General features: G+C 35.9%; 1 protein-coding gene across 10 annotated transcripts; it reads left to right on the plus strand.

The window, feature by feature from the left end:
• The first annotated feature begins 889 nt into the window (after positions 1-889).
• RDR2 (RNA-dependent RNA polymerase 2) lies at positions 890-15464 on the plus strand. 10 transcript variants are annotated; one of them, XR_016042992.1, is made up of 6 exons: positions 3682-4413; positions 6095-6243; positions 8248-10136; positions 10630-10825; positions 12292-12442; positions 14505-15464. XR_016042992.1 is itself a non-coding variant. In XM_088849963.1 (5 exons), exons 3-5 carry the CDS (start codon positions 8407-8409, stop codon positions 15261-15263), a joined length of 2640 nt encoding a protein of 879 aa, XP_088706089.1. In that variant the 5' UTR covers positions 893-1033; positions 6095-6243; positions 8248-8406; the 3' UTR covers positions 15264-15464. The 10 variants fall into 10 exon arrangements, 6 of the variants coding, with proteins under 6 accessions (XP_088706090.1, XP_088706089.1, XP_006836643.1 ...); XR_016042993.1 differs by lacking the exon at positions 14505-15464 and adding an exon at positions 12592-12775 and having other exon boundaries at positions 3890-4413; positions 6095-6195; XM_088849963.1 differs by lacking the exons at positions 3682-4413; positions 10630-10825 and adding an exon at positions 893-1033.
• The last annotated feature ends 554 nt before the right edge of the window (positions 15465-16018 follow it).

A 16018-nucleotide genomic window follows, 5' to 3' on the forward strand; every position in this document is an offset into this window, starting at 1 on the left:
AAATTTCACAATCAATGGTTTTTTTTAATATAGGTTTTTTTTTTTATTGTCGTAAGGTCCAGGGGAGATAAAAACTGCATCCTTTCCAAAATACCCCATATTGTTGTACTAAAAGAGCTTTACTATTATAATAAATTATTTTGCAAATAAATTATTAAAAGAGCAACCTATCGAAACAACATTTTTTTTGGAAATGTACCCTATCCAAAGAAATCTGGTTTATATATTTTACATGCATGATTTAAATAAATTTTGCGTTTATGTTATTTCCCAAATTCTAATATTTATTTTGAAATATATAATTTTATATAGAAGGTTAAATTATTGAAAATCTTAATTCATATTTCAATAATATCCATGAATATAAGTTTAAAAATTTCGAATTTTTAGAAACTAAATTCATAAATCTAATAAAATTATAATCATGGCATAAAAATTATATTTGAATAATATTTTTAATAAACAGACAAAAGACAAATTTAAAATTCTAAATATTTTTAATAACTAAGATGCATATAATATTTTGTTTAAAATAGGTATGTTATATTTCAAATTGATTTATTATTATTGTTTAGGGAAAATTACGTATATATTCGTTATAGTTTTTGTTATTATCAAAATATCGAATAGTTTCCGTTATTACTGGAATGTCTGTTTTTTTCACTTCATAATAAAAATTAATAAAAAAAAAAAAAAAAACGTTTTGAACATTTTTCGGTTTTTGAAAAACTGAAATGGTTGGAGTTTTGGTTGTTCAAAAACCGAAAATAAGCTAATTTCGGTTCTTGAACAACCTAAAATAAGCTAATTTCGGTTCTTGAACAACCGAAAATAGTGTGGCTCGTGTAAACTTCTGGTTCAACACTTTGGCGCTCCACCTTCTCTTCTCTATGATTTTTTTTCTCTCTCTCTCTCTCTTATCTCTCTCACAAGAAAACATATTCTTTAGATTTGGTTACAAGGTTTTTGATGGATTATAAGTACATTTGATAGATTTTGAAAGCATTTGACGGATTTCAAATATGTAGTGAAGGTATGCATATAATGATTTATTGTTCGATTTTAGAAGTTTACATTGTATAATATTATGATTTAGGGTTTCACATTTGAGAAGAAGATGTCGATTTAAGGTTTATGTGATGGATTTCACAGTTCTATAAGTATGGCAATTTGTTCGAGTGTTATTATGGGTACTTTTAGTTGGTTGTGGGGTTTGCAGTTTGTGCCATTGGGTGCACAAAAGCGATTGCCCATTTCAACTTTCCTCTTCGCAATGAAGGATACATGATAGATAACCTTGAGGAGTGTTTGGATCCCTTAAGAGCTCTTATGGCGTAGTGTTCTCACGAGAGATTTCTAAAACTGATTCTCTGCCATGCAATAATCATTAATTGTCAAGCTTGTTTCATTTTTGCTCATTTCATGTAATTGGAGCTCATAAGTGACTATGTGCTACACTGAATATGCGTTCTATATTGAATATGTGCTAGAAGTTATGAGGATCAATTAGCATATTTATATTGATCTAAAAATTGTTTTAATTTTGTACTTACCTATTAGTTTCATGAAATTGTTTAAATATTATATTTATCTTCTTTGTTAGTGCAATTCAGGCTAGTACAGTCATGTTAGCAGAGGCACTTGCACTTAGACAGAGGTGGTATCATGAAGTTTATAATCGTGTTAACAACGTGTTTGAAAATGTTGTCTAAGTTTGTGCCTATGAACATGGATGATATAGAAGCCAGGATAAAATATTTACAACATCAGGTTAATGACGAACCTGCACATGACGAGCCCAGAAGTGGTATAGTGGTGAAAGTAGTTGTGTTGTAGAAGACCTGGCTCTATCCACATAACCTGCGATTGAGAAACCCATAAGACATAATACGTGAAAGAAATAGTATCAGCTTAAGATAAGGTGCGCATTGTAATGATTTTTCTAGAAATGTAATGGTCCTTTTGGCCATTGTAATGTTATCATATTGTAATGAACTCTTGAGCAATGTAATGGTTTTTTTGGTAATATTTAAGTGTTTTGAGTTTGTGTACATGCATTTTAATTTTTTTTATTTGTTTAATTAGGCCTTTGTTTGAAAGGTTAATGTAATTATTTAGATGATAATGATAATGATAACGATTGACATACATAAAATTTGATTTGTATAAATCAATTTATAAATTTTGATTTGGATAAATCAATTTATAAATTTTGATGCCAATATTCAATTTATAAGTCAATGTGTTGTGAACAACACTACTCATGAATTGAACTAATTATATTAAACTCGTGTTGTATTTTCGGTTTTGGACAACAAAAAATAAGACTGCATATTCCATAATTACAGCTGAGTTTTTTGTTGTTGAACAACAGAAAATATTGGATTTTTAGTTGAACAACCGAAAATAGGATTGCATATTCTAGCAAGCTTATGGAATATGCAGTCATATTTTCGGTTCAATAATAAAAAAATTATGCATTTTCAATTGTTCAACAGCCGAAATTTGTACATTTTCAGTTATTCAACAGCTGAAAATATGACTGCATATTCCAGCAAGCTTATGGAGTATGTAGTACCGAAAATATAATATTTTCAGTTGTTTTGTGAAAATAGGACTGCATATTCCAGTACGCTTCTAGAATATGCAGTACTGAAAATAAAACATTTTTGGTTGTTGAACAACCGAAAATAGGGTCTTTTCTGTTGTTCAATAACCGTAAATAGGATTGCATATTCTAGCAAGCTTATGGAATATGCAATACAAAAAATATAACCATTTCGGTTGTTCAATAACCGAAAATAGGATTGCATATTTTACAAGCTTCTAGAATAAGCAGTATTTTTGCAAGCTACTAAATAAATCGATTGTTCAATAGACTGCCCAAATCAATAAATATTAATACGAATAGCAAATATTCACCAAATAATATTTATTGATCAACAAATAGTAATAAAAAAATATAATATTGTATTAATTGTGACAAAATTAATCAACAGTATAAGGCAAGAGTAAGAAATGTACCAATCACGACCAGACAGAGAGCCGATCTCTTCAATTTTGTGGGATACTGTATTGGAGGACAAAAAAGTTTGTAGGACTGTATTGGGGGACACAGATTTTTATAACCCTAAAATATCAAGAAAAAAGCTCATTTATGCTCGTATGTTTTATTTTTTTTTGGGATAATTGTCGGTTATTCAAAAACCGAAATGTTTTAATTCTCGATTTTTGAACAACTGAAATACCAGCCATTTTGGTTGTTAAAAAACATAAAAAGGTCAAACGCCTTTTTTTTTTTTTTTGTTGTTATGAAGTGAAAAAATGGACATTTCAGTATTAACAGAACCATTTGGTATTTTGGTAATAACAGAAACTATAACATATATTAATTTTCTCTATTTTTTATATCAATTAAAACATTCAAAATTACATGAAATTTAAGGGAAAAATTAATATTCATAGTGGAAAAGCCCAAAACACTTTCCATTCGTTGTCAAATGACAAAAAAACATATTATAATTATTATTTTTTAATTCTTTAGAGATCCCCGAGTCCCATAACCCAAGACTAGGTTACTCCGACTCGCCGCCATCCGAGCCATGTCACTTGGGCCAGTCCATGTTCGACCGAGTTTCAGTCGCTGCCCTTTAAAGGTCAAAAGAGGTCAAATTAGTGGACATGCTTCTTGCATGACAGGCCTCCATGTTTCTTGCATGAATGCTCATATTTTAGAGGACATAAGGGTCAAAATAGTTCAGATTCTTGCGGTTTCACAACAATGGTGTGAGAAACTCTCCATTATCTTTGCCAGGGCAGAAACCAAAAAGACCCAGAAGAAGAATACTCTGAACCAGTTCAAGGGTTCATATTTCTAGCTTCATATTCATGGAGGGAAGCACAGTGAAAGTATCGACCATTCCCCTTTCTGCACTGGCCGAAGAGCTCTTACAGTTCTTAGAGAGTCATATTGGCCCTCGCTCCATTTTCGCTTGCACCATTGTTACAGAGAGAAGGAACTGGAAGTCCAAAGGCTTTGGTAGAGTCCAGTTTGAGACCTGTAACGATGCGAAGAAGGCCAACGATCTCTCTCTAGAAGGCAAACTGGTTTTTCAGGGTAACCACCTCTCTCTCACTCTAGGTTGTGAAGATATTGTTCCTAGGCCTTGCAGGGTCGAGAATCGAGTAAACGGGGGGTTTCTGAAAGTGGGCTGTTTGGTTTATGAGGATTCAATGTCGGTTATTGGGTCTTGGAATCTTGTGAAAGCTGAGCTCATGCCTGAAAGAAAGAGGGTTGATTTCTATGTATCTGAAAGGGGAGAGTTGTTTAAGTTAGAGACGCGCTTTGAAGATATAGTGGAGACATTTGGGTGCCAAATTGGAGGAACGAATTTTGATGCCATTCTTTTACAGGTAAATAGGAAGATCGATTGGTTCTGATATATTAAAAAGGAAAAAAAATGATCTTGATGAATTAAAATCGATTTTAATGAGGCGAATGTGTATGTAGTGAATTCTTGATCATTGCATTGATTGGTTTTGATGTATTGAGTGTGTTGAAAGTTGATTTATTCATTGAGGAGTTGGTCTTGATGTATTGAGTGCGTTGAAAGTTCATTTATTCATTGAGGAGTTGGTCAATTTATTTTACAGGTGTCTGGGTAGTGATTATTGTTTCTATTTCATGTATGTTTAGGGAGTTGTTGCTTTTGGTTTGTATGATAGCATGGGGCCTTGCCTATTTCTTTTCTGACTGAATGTAGTTGCAATAATGAGAATCTTTTCTGGGTTAATGAGGATATGTGGTTCCGATGCTGCATTTATGAGCATTGTAATTTTTATATTTCCTCTTTCCTCTTGCCTTCTTTATTGACTACTTATTTCTTTTTTCTGCTGTTATTTTGGACAACTATTGGATTGGGAATGTGGTACGGTGCGGAAGCTGCGATGTATGGTACAAAGTGTTGTCTTTGGGTAACAAATTTGAAATCTAAAGAAGTAAAGAAACTTGGAATGCATTAGATTATAAAGGATGTGGAAAATGGAAGGGTATTAGAATAATACAGCTCCTTCATCTCCCATTAGTTACTCATTAGTTTTTATGGTTTCCGAATCCTTGTAGCACCTGTAGCTGTCTATAGTGAACTCATCAATTTAAATATGGTTGTGATCTGATTGTAATTCAAATCCAACCAAGTTTAATTTCACCTCGATAGTTTATTCTGTAATGATCAGTGAAACATGATAATGTTCTAGATTTTTATGGCTGGTGTGTAGACCATTATTGTCTAATGATGCATGTTAATACTTTAGACGTCATGCAACTAGTTGGACTTAAAGTGTCTATCCTAGCTAGTGCTAAAAGAGTCTACCCCTTAGCCTGTTAGATATTCAGGCACTTTGTTGTGTTTTGACCTTTAATTATTGTTATTCACTTTATTTCATATGAATTATTTAGTGTTGTAGGGTATAATCAAACCAAGCACAATGGAAGGAAATGACTGGAAACAGCAACTTTCATAAGTCCCTTGCCACAGCTCAATGAGCTCTTTCTATTTCAACAGAAAACACATTTCTCAAAAATTGAAGAACTAAAGAAAGTGAACCCCCTACTCCTATTTATAGACCTTAGCTGGAAATCCTAACCCTAATTGAACTCCCATAAAACTCTGGTTTTTCCCATAACAACCTTAACAAAAATTAGGAACTGCCAAATCTACCACTAACAAAAATAGGAAATACACGAAAACAAAAAACTACTAGTTGCCACTAACCAGAGCTGAATTTTTCCATAGTATGTCTCGCCAATCTATTTTGAAACGATATATGGTAAGGGCAATTTCAGCACTCAAGCGACAAAATTGAAATTTCACCAGTAGTCCTATTTCCGACGGTTTTTCTTTCTGGACTTGGGTTGTTTGTAGGCTTAGGAATTACATCATTTACTCCTTGTTTTTATCTCTTGATTTTATTCATGGCCCAAAAAGCTTTGAAGAATTATCTTATCCCTATACTCATCAAATTTGGAAAAATGAGCTCCGTATCAGCCATTTGACCTCATCATGACTGACAGAAATTTCCGTCTTCATTTCAGGATATCTTGTAGAGATTTCATGGGGACCCAGATTTTTCCAACTACCCAGAATTAGACAAGGGAAGATCACGGACATACAAGGGATTCAGCTATTGCTCGAAGTACCCTTCGAAGTTTATATAATATCAATTGAGACTTCCCACATTGAGGCAAAATTTTTCCCTGTTAGGAAATATAAAGTGCATTTACATTCTCTCCTCATGCATGCTTTTAAATAATACTAATACTATCAAGGCATTTTCATCTGCGGATTCCATTGGAATAGTCCAATTATAAATCCAGCCGATAGCTGCAATGTTCTCATCATTGATTTCATACATGTTTGTGCACAATCTTCTCGCCGGTTTTTAAAGCGCCCCAGGACATTGCTGATGTTGAATTTTACCAAAAGCAATTGTATGGTTTCTTTGGATTGGGCCAAGGCAGATTAGTAGCACACTGACTGATTATTGAGATAAATTAGTGTTGATGTCCTGTTGTTAAAGTTTTCCTACTTCTGACATAGGCCTGCCGTACTTCACATTTGGCATACCAGTAACAGTCAAATTTCAATTTAGAATGGGAACAATCCATGCGAGCTAACCCAGACGCCCATCCAAGCACATACATTGGTTCGTTTCTTAATATATAAAGAGTCCAGAGGCTGATCTGCTCAAGCTGGATCCCTGCTCTGTTTCATGTGAATTGATTGTACTGTTTTCAAATGTCTTCCACATTATCCAAGTTTCTTGGACAAGTGTAGACTATAGAGCATCATGTGAACAATATAATGCATTTCATGACCTTGTTTACTTCAATCCTTGAACCATGAAGCAAATTTTGTATCTGTCGTAGTATTTATAACATGATTTCGTGGTAATACTATTTCTACAAAGTCATTTGCTAACATGGAAGCTCCATTGGAATGGCACAAGTATGAAAATGGCCAACCACTGCAACATTGTCATGTGAAGAAAATCAGGACCACTGCAACTTGGGTTTAATGCATTTTCTTGTAGAATCTCTCTCATCATGTGAAGAAATCAGGACCCTGCATTTGTTGAATCCGACCAAAAGGAATCATATTCTTTCTCTGATAAGGTCAGTGCACATTACCAGTGAATTGCACTGACTGATCAGTGAGGAGTTATAGATAAACTTTTTATTCTTAAAATTTTCCACTTTGACATGGGAGACCATACTATACTATTGTCATACCAGTGGTGGTAGAATTTCATTCTAAGATAGGCAAAATCTATGAGATCTGACCAGACACCCATCCCAAGGTGCACATGGGTCCAATCAACCACATCATGGTTTGTCACTTAATTGTAATAATTTTGAGGATTTCTTATGTACATGTTGATCCCATGCAATGTTTGAAAATCAGTGCCTGGGTCGGGACTCACCAGGTTCCCTAGCTTGAGGCAGCCTGTTTGACTCGCTCAAGTCTGCAAAAAGATGACAAAGAAGGCCAAACTATTGTCAGACACGGGGCGTTTCCCTAGTTTTTGGCTCGGAACTCCACAGGCACCTAGCCTACTCGAGCGAGTCATGAGGGGGCTCAGTGATTTTCAAAACACTGATCTGACGATCTATTTCATGTGAGCTTTATTCTGTCATGTTTAAATGTCTTTGACTTCATTGAGCCCAAGTCGGCTCGGCAAATTTAGGCACTGATTCAAGTCTTATTTCATATGTGCTTTATTGTATCATGTTTAAATTTCTTGGACTTGATCCAAGACTCGTTTACACCACTGGAGCGTCATGTGATGAAACCCATGGATTTCATCTTGCTTTACTTCAATCCTTGAACTATGAAGGAAAGTTCGTTTTACTAGGAAGATTGTGCTCCTCTGCTATCAGCCATCACCAGTTGTCATTGCTATATATTTCATATTATCGCTACATTATTTTCTGTATTTAAACTTCACAATGAAGCTACTTAAGAACCTAATTAATTTGCCATTTTGACCTTCAAGTATTGCAATATTGATTATGTGTAAGATCCATTGGATATTAATGGAGACTTTACATGTACAATTCTGATTATTCAGCCTAGGATACACTCTTTTTGTAATCTGCCACTTCACATGTGAAACATTGCCAAATGGTTATTTTATGCTCTATTTGTATGTTTTATGAAGCACTTCTGACCTGCAACTTCTTCTTAGATCAAGTATGCCCCACGGATTTACTGCAAAGTTCCAAGTTCATCAAAATGTGGAAGAGACAGATACCACATATGTAAGGAAGAGTATGAGTTTGACTGGGTTCGAACAACAGATTTTTCAGCATCAAGGACCATTGGCCAGTCTACTTATTTTTGTTGGATGCTTCATGAAAGTACTGATATTGCCATCATTAAAAAGAGTTTCCCACACCATAAAGAGATTCAAACCCTATATCTTGACAAAGGAGTATCCTTTTGCTCTTCCTCTGATCTGGTGCCCATCATTAATACTTTGCCTGATTGCAAGTTGGCTTATGAAATCCTTTTCCAGCTCAATGCTTTGGTTCATGCTGGGAAGATAAGTGGCCCTACCATTGGGCAAGATTTGCTTGATATCTTAGCAGGGAATGAAAATGTTGCAAAATTAGCCCTCGCAAAGTTGCATAAATCAGAAGCTACTTGTTATGATCCTCTGCAGATTATTCAAAGACACATCAATGATATCACGAGGAACAAAAAGAAGCTTCAATCTCCAAGCTCGAGCAAATTAGAAGATCACAATCTTATGAACTGTCACAGAGCTCTTGTGACTCCCTCAAAGGTTTACTTTTTGGGTCCCGAGCTCGAAACTTCTAACTACATCGTGAAGCACTTTGCAGCTTATGCTGATGATTTCCTCAGAGTTTCTTTCGTCGATGAGGATTGGTCTAAGCTTCCTTCTGATGCACTTTCTCCAAAACTTGAAAGTGGTTTCTTTGCAAAGCCATATAGAACAAACATTTACAAACGTATTGTCTCTGTTCTTAGAGATGGGATTGTTTTGGGGAGTAAAAGATTTGAATTCTTGGCCTTCTCTGCCAGTCAATTACGTTCAAATGCTGTTTGGATGTTTGCTTCTAATGAAAACATATCTGTGGAAAGTATAAGAGAATGGATGGGTGAATTTAAAAATCTTCGCTGCATAGCTAAATGTGCAGCAAGAATGGGGCAGTTATTTAGTTCTTCCACACCAACATTAAGTGTACCACTCCATGAGGTTCAAGTCATTCCTGATATCGAAGTTACCACTGACGGCATCGAGTACTGCTTCTCTGATGGGATTGGAAAAATTTCTCTCGCTTTTGCAAGGCAAGTTGCTAGAAGGTGTGGGTTGAAGCAGCCACCTTCAGCTTTCCAGATTAGATATGGTGGGTATAAAGGAGTGATAGCAATTGACCCCACTTCTTTTCATAAGCTTGCATTGCGGCCCAGCATGCAGAAGTTCAACTCGAACAATACGATGCTTTGTGTTACCAAGTGGAGCCAGTCAATGCCATGCTATTTGAATCGTGAAATCATAACACTCCTATCCACATTGGAAATAGCAGACCACAAGTTTGAAGCAATGCAGAAACAACAGATGACCCTTTTGGATGACATGCTAACAAAGAGAGATGTAGCTCTAAATGTCTTGGAGGACATGATTGTTGGCGATTACAAAGAGGTTTTAACGAAAATGCTGCTTCATGGATGTGACCCAAGTACTGAGCCTTATCTCTCAATGATGCTTCAAGCTCTCCGAGATCATCAATTGTCTGATATTAGAAGCAAGTGTCGCCTGTTTGTATCAAAAGGTCGAGTGCTCTTGGGTTGCTTAGATGAATCTGGCACCTTAAGCCAAGGAGAAGTGTTTCTTCGAGTTACTATGACGAAAGCAGAGCTAGAAAATGATGGTCAACCTTTCTTTGAAAGAATTGATGAGACAACATCTGTAGTAGTTGGTGCTGTTGTAGTTACCAAAAATCCATGTCTTCACCCTGGTGATGTTAGAGTACTACAAGCAGTTAGTGGACTGGAATTAGTGGATCAGGGTATGGTTGATTGCTTAGTGTTTCCACAAAACGGAGAAAGGTAGGCATGCATATGTGGATTTTATGCTTTCGTTTCCTGCATTTCATGTGCTAATGAAAGTATTTATTAGTTTTGGAGACATGAAATTTGAGAAAAGATCAACAACTTCAGAAAAAAAAAAATTTTTTTTGAGGAAAGATCACTTCAACAAAATAAGAAAAACAGAGTACTGGAACATAGAAACCATATGGTAAGTTTAGAGGAAAAATATTAACGAGCACATATGAGAATGCTAAGTTGGATAGCTTTTTCATTTCCAGGAATAGTAGTTAAAACTTTGATTCTATATTTAAATTCTAATGTTTTTATTTGAATCTTAATATTTTTTCTTATTAATATACGACTTGGTATTGTAACCTATGATACCTAGTGATCTTTACTTTGCATAGAAAATACTGATCAATAGATTGTTGTAAGGTCTAATGTTGAAAACTGGAAGCCTAGAGTCTATCAAAACTGTTAAAAAGTTAAATTACCATATTTGGATTTGCAGGATCCAGTGACACTGATAAACGCATGGCAAATAAATGATAGAACAGCACAATGAGGGAATTAAACTGATGAATATTTAAATTGGTGGTCATCAACATCGTGTGTTGAAAGTTTCAAAAAGCATTATGGGAACCAGTTTTAACCCAGCACTTCCATGTGTCAACATCTCACACTTGTTGGCATTTCTCATGTTGATGGTAGAACTCTTACTACTGAAATTATGTTCATTATATCCCCTATCTTGCATATTAGCACGTCAAGGAATTAGTATTTATGTGTATATTATGAACTCATTTAGTCTTATGCATGCTGCTTATTATTATCTATATTTTACTCTTGTTGGTCATCAATTAGCATATTAGAATTGCTACATGTAAACACGTGGAGAATCAGATTCTTTTAGTTTGTCGGCTCGTAGAACATAGATGTATCTCAAACACCAATACTCAGCTCCATAACTGGTGGTCTATTTAAGAAGTACCATTTAAATAGCAGCTCTTTGCGAAATAAAAGAAAATAAAGAATAATAAGAGGCCTTCTTATACCGAGAAATTCTCTGGGATTTCTATAACGAAACTCACTCTCTCTGAGATTTATATGTGTTATCCCAATATGGCCACAATTGGGACACTATGTTCTCTTCCCACTAATTCCATCTCTAATAACACACCACAGTTACCAAATGCAAATGGATTATCTCCAAGACAATGCAATCCTAATCTAAAATACCATGTGGGACCATTGTCCCATGCAAACCACCCAAATAGGGATGCCATCTGCCTACAGTAAATTATTCTTATGCTTTGTTGGTGAGCAAATCTTGACTCTGTATCAAATCTGAAGTTCACTCTGTCACTCAGAAAAATCATGTAGTTGGCATGGAAATTTTGTGGAGAGAAAAGTAAAAAGATAAGTCTAGTGACATCATTCTAAAAGTTTTAAGTATATAAACCAATCTCTTTCTTGTGTTGTACTTCTCTGAAGTAAAAGCTTTTGTCCATTTATACTTAAATATTGAAGCAGTTTCCATTAATTTATTTTTGTTCTAAGATGTGAGTCCAGCATGCTATGCCTTAGAAGCAAAATGGACACTTGCTGTTACTCCCTTTGACTTTGGGCTGTAAATATAAATAAATGTGGTTGCTACTTCAAAAAATTTTTTAGTCATTGGAAAAAACTTGTTTGCAAGGTATCTTAAGATGTTTTCTTTCATCCGAGTGGCATATTCAAAATTTTTGTTGCCTGATCAAACTTAGGAGTTTTCTCCATCTTTAAAGGTTTTCTGATCATTATCAAATATGGTTATTATCCTTTGGGATCCTGTTTTTGTTAACAAGTAGCAAAATCTTACATTCTAAGGTATGAGGCTTGGTTCTTGTTCAGGATCCTTTCCTAGGGGCTGCATAACTAACTATCTAGTTTCTGATTACCCAAAAATTCAGTTTTGTAGTCTTAGAAGTGATAACAAGGCTTCCATAAAGTTTTAATCATACTGTCACTCTGTTCATTTCTGTAATTCTATAGAGCACATTCCAACCATTGTTCTGGTTCTGATTTGATGAGTTGGATACTATGCGTTGGGTTTTGCGTTTTCTTTATAAATGATCACTTGACTTATCTAGGAAGTTTTCTCAATCTCTCATTCTCCTTTTTAATTTTATAGGCCACATCCCAATGAATGTTCGGGTGGTGATTTGGATGGTGATTTATTTTTTGTGTGTTGGGATAAGGATCTTATACCAACCACTAATGATCCAGCCATGGACTATTTAGGACGCAGGCCACGTATCATGGACCATGAAGTAACGATGGAGGTATGTTGATCCAACTTTTCCACGAAGCTTAGAAAAGTTAGACGAATAATGTAATTACGATTAGTGCTCGGTGTTTTTTGTCGTTTTCCATTATAATCATTGTGTCTTATGATTTCAAAAATATATGAATGAAAATTTGCTTTTTGTAGCTAACATTCCACTGCCATGGTAAATTACAAAGAATGAAGTGGAAAGCCATTACAATTTTTTCGAGGGGGCAGTCATCAGGGGACTTGGTAGAGGTGAAAGGAAAGAATGTAAATGTAAACCACTGCAAGATATGAAATTGGATGATGAGTTGCAAAAATAAGAAATACTTATTTTGAGCTTCAATTAGGCTTCTGTTTTTTTGTTTTATTATTATTAGTATTATCTTTTAATTGCAGTTTACAAGCACGAGCTGCAAATTTCTGTTATATACTAGGCTTCTATTAGGCTTCATGTGGGATGTGGTGTCTGTTGGCGGCAATCGGTTAGCTTAGGGGTTTAAATGGGCCTGGCTTGCCCCATGGACATCGGAGGCCCATCCTGACATGGGCCTGATTTCGGCCCCTTCATAGGGCCTGTTGTGGTGGCCTGGCCCGAAATTAAAGTATGTTATCTTAATGGGCGAGGATTGGCATTAGAATTAAGGCCTGAGCTGTTTCTGGGGAACGGTCTTAAAAATAGGCATAACACATGTGACTCAACCAAAACCACCTGCACCTGGAAAAGCATACACTGGGGTTCATACAACTGATTTGTTTATGTGGGTTGATGTATTATGATCTATATATGACAATAGAAAGTTAATAGCTATATTTGTTATTAGGTAAATCTATCAAATCACTCTTAGGAGTTCAACTATTTAATATCTTACCATTTGTTTCTAATTTCAAAGAGCCCGTCATTCTTTGTGTCAACTTTCAAATAGGCCATTAATTGAAACATCATTGTGGGTTTTAAATTTTAAATATTTCTACGTTTAGGTGTGATTTGATAAATTTCCCTTGGTATAACTATTCAATTAATGGGTAGAGGGTGATGTAGATGGAGTGGAACCTGTGCATTTGGGTCATGTCATTTTTCTAGCCCCTCTCTCTCCATAATTGTCACCCAATTATTGGATGATGGTGACACTTATGATAATTGATGGTATACATCATAGTATACTTTTCACTGTTTTAGTTTTCTAAAATAGACATGGATGAACCTTCCACCAACTGCTTTTTATTATTTGATGGCAAAACCAACTAGTTTGAATTCGAAATAAAAAATTCAGGTACGCTGGGACTGAGCTGGCCAATTCATCCCATAGTAGCTTCCTAACCAGTTTGTCTACCAGACTAGTTTCTAAGACATTGGGATGCTTAAGAAAGATCCTTCCCTGTGAAATGAAGTTGCTTTTCCCTTTTTTGGCGTTGAGGGCCTAAACATCTCCTGCGACTGACTTGTCACTCATGAAAAGGATTGTTGCTTGAGCACTTGCATGTCCCTAAATTTGAGATTGTTTGTGTTCTTGTTGTTCATGGTTCAGGAATTCTTGTTTAGGCCATCTTCTCTCTTTTTCTGTGTGTGTGTCTGTGTGGAGAGAAGAACGGGGTTCTTATTTTAGTGGACTTTTAGAAATCAACGTGGACCTCCTTCCATTGCCCTGTGATGTCCTAGTCCAGCAAGGTTCCAATGGCTTGTAATCAACTCTTGATTCTTGAGATTCAATTGGACATTTCTAGGGAACACAAATACTACAAGAATACGAGTAAGGAATAAATGATCCAAAGGAATGGTTGGGCCAGCCTTGGCAAGCCAAAACAAGTATCTTGTTAACACTGCTGATATTTAGGACGCTGGTGATGTAAATCTCATCTCTCTATATATCAAAGAGTATGAGGTGGGGTTCCCTTATCAATTACATTAAGAGAATCAGAATGTAATGTTTGAACAGACGAGTCCTTCACTTGTCCAGTGTTTACCTATCTGGCACAAAGTAAATATGTGGTCATATTGTGTTTTTATCATATTTTCCCGTATCCCTAATGCTAAGTTTCCATTGGTTTGATTTCTTTTGTATTAATCTATTCAGGAAATCCAAGAATTCTTTGTGGACTACATGATCAACGACAACTTGGGGGCCATATCGAACGCGCATTTGGTCCTTGCAGACCGAGAAAAGAGCAAGGCCCGAAGCCCTAAATGCATTGAACTTGCAAAACTTCACTCTATGGCCGTGGACTTTGCAAAGACTGGTGCACCAGCTGAAATGCCGAGATCCTTAATGCTTAAAGAGTACCCTGATTTCATGGAAAGAGGCGAAAAGTCCACATATGCTTCACCAGGCATACTGGGAAAGCTCTATCGCCTTGCAAAAGAAGCAAGCAATTCTCAGAGTTTCGAGTTGGTTTCGTCCAAAAATGTTGCCTTACCTTTCTATGACACCAACTTGTTAGCTAAGGGATTTGAGGAGTTCATTGAGCTTGCAGTGAAGCACAAGGAGGCATATGGACAGAAGTTGCAAGAATTGATGGACTACTATGGTGCAGAGAGCGAGAGTGAGATTCTGAGCGGAAATATATCAAAGAAATCAGGGTATTTGCAAAGAGATAATAGAAAATATGGTGAAGTTAAGGACAGGATATTGATTGCTGTGAAGAATTTGCAGAGAGAAGCACAAGGCTGGTTCAAGAGTAGTTGTGAGCCTAACCAGAGTTCTAAATTGGCATCTGCTTGGTACCATGTTACATACCGCCCAGACCATTTTTCGAAGGTTAATTTCTTTAGCTTCCCATGGATTTTGGCTGATGTGTTGCTTAACATCAAGGCCTTCAAAAGCCAAATGAGGTGAGAGAGGGCGTGAGCGAGAGAGATTTGTTCATTTAGGTGTGGATATGTAGAAGTTATACAACATTGTAAAGAGGGGGTTGTAGATGCTAGAGAGAGAGAGAGAGAGAGAGAGAGAGAGAGAGAGATCTAATTTTACTTCACTGTTCACTTGTGCAAGAACACTTTAAGTACTGCAATGTTCAGCTTGAAATTCTGGCAGAAATATGATTTTTGGGCTCGAATAGGTGTTTCATAGAACTGAATTTTGGTGGAAACGGTGGGTTCTTTATTTGTTCATGGATGCGTTATAGGAATCACATAGCAAAACTTGGCATCCCGCTGATATCTGTATGATATTTGAGAACTTGAGTGTACTTGTACTTAATATTTGAAATGTACTAAAACACCCCATTTTAGCTATTTTCTGCACAGTTTCATTTTTTTTCCTCGAATTTTTCGACAAATGCTTGGCGTGAAATTGACAAATTTTGAAGAAATCCAGTAAAAATGGTGGTTGAATTCGACCTTTTTGGAACCAATTTTCCACCATTGAGTAAGATGTGGAGGTTCCACTAGAGAGACTGATCAACACCAACACCCAAATCCCTAAACAGTTCAGAGAGAGAGGGAGAGTGTTCCTGCAACTGATCCTAGGAGAGAAGAAAGGAGAGTAGTGATGGCAACCAACACATCCTATTTCAGAGGTAGGAGATAGCGCAGAATGAAGAAAATTTCCTCAAACTCAACCTCTCAGCCCGAAGTGTAGACCTTAAAGAT

This window comes from Amborella trichopoda, chromosome 10, assembly GCF_054954075.1.
Source record: "Amborella trichopoda isolate Santa Cruz 75 chromosome 10, AtrichopodaSantaCruz75HAP2 v2.0, whole genome shotgun sequence".
Classification (NCBI taxonomy): domain Eukaryota; kingdom Viridiplantae; phylum Streptophyta; class Magnoliopsida; order Amborellales; family Amborellaceae; genus Amborella; species Amborella trichopoda.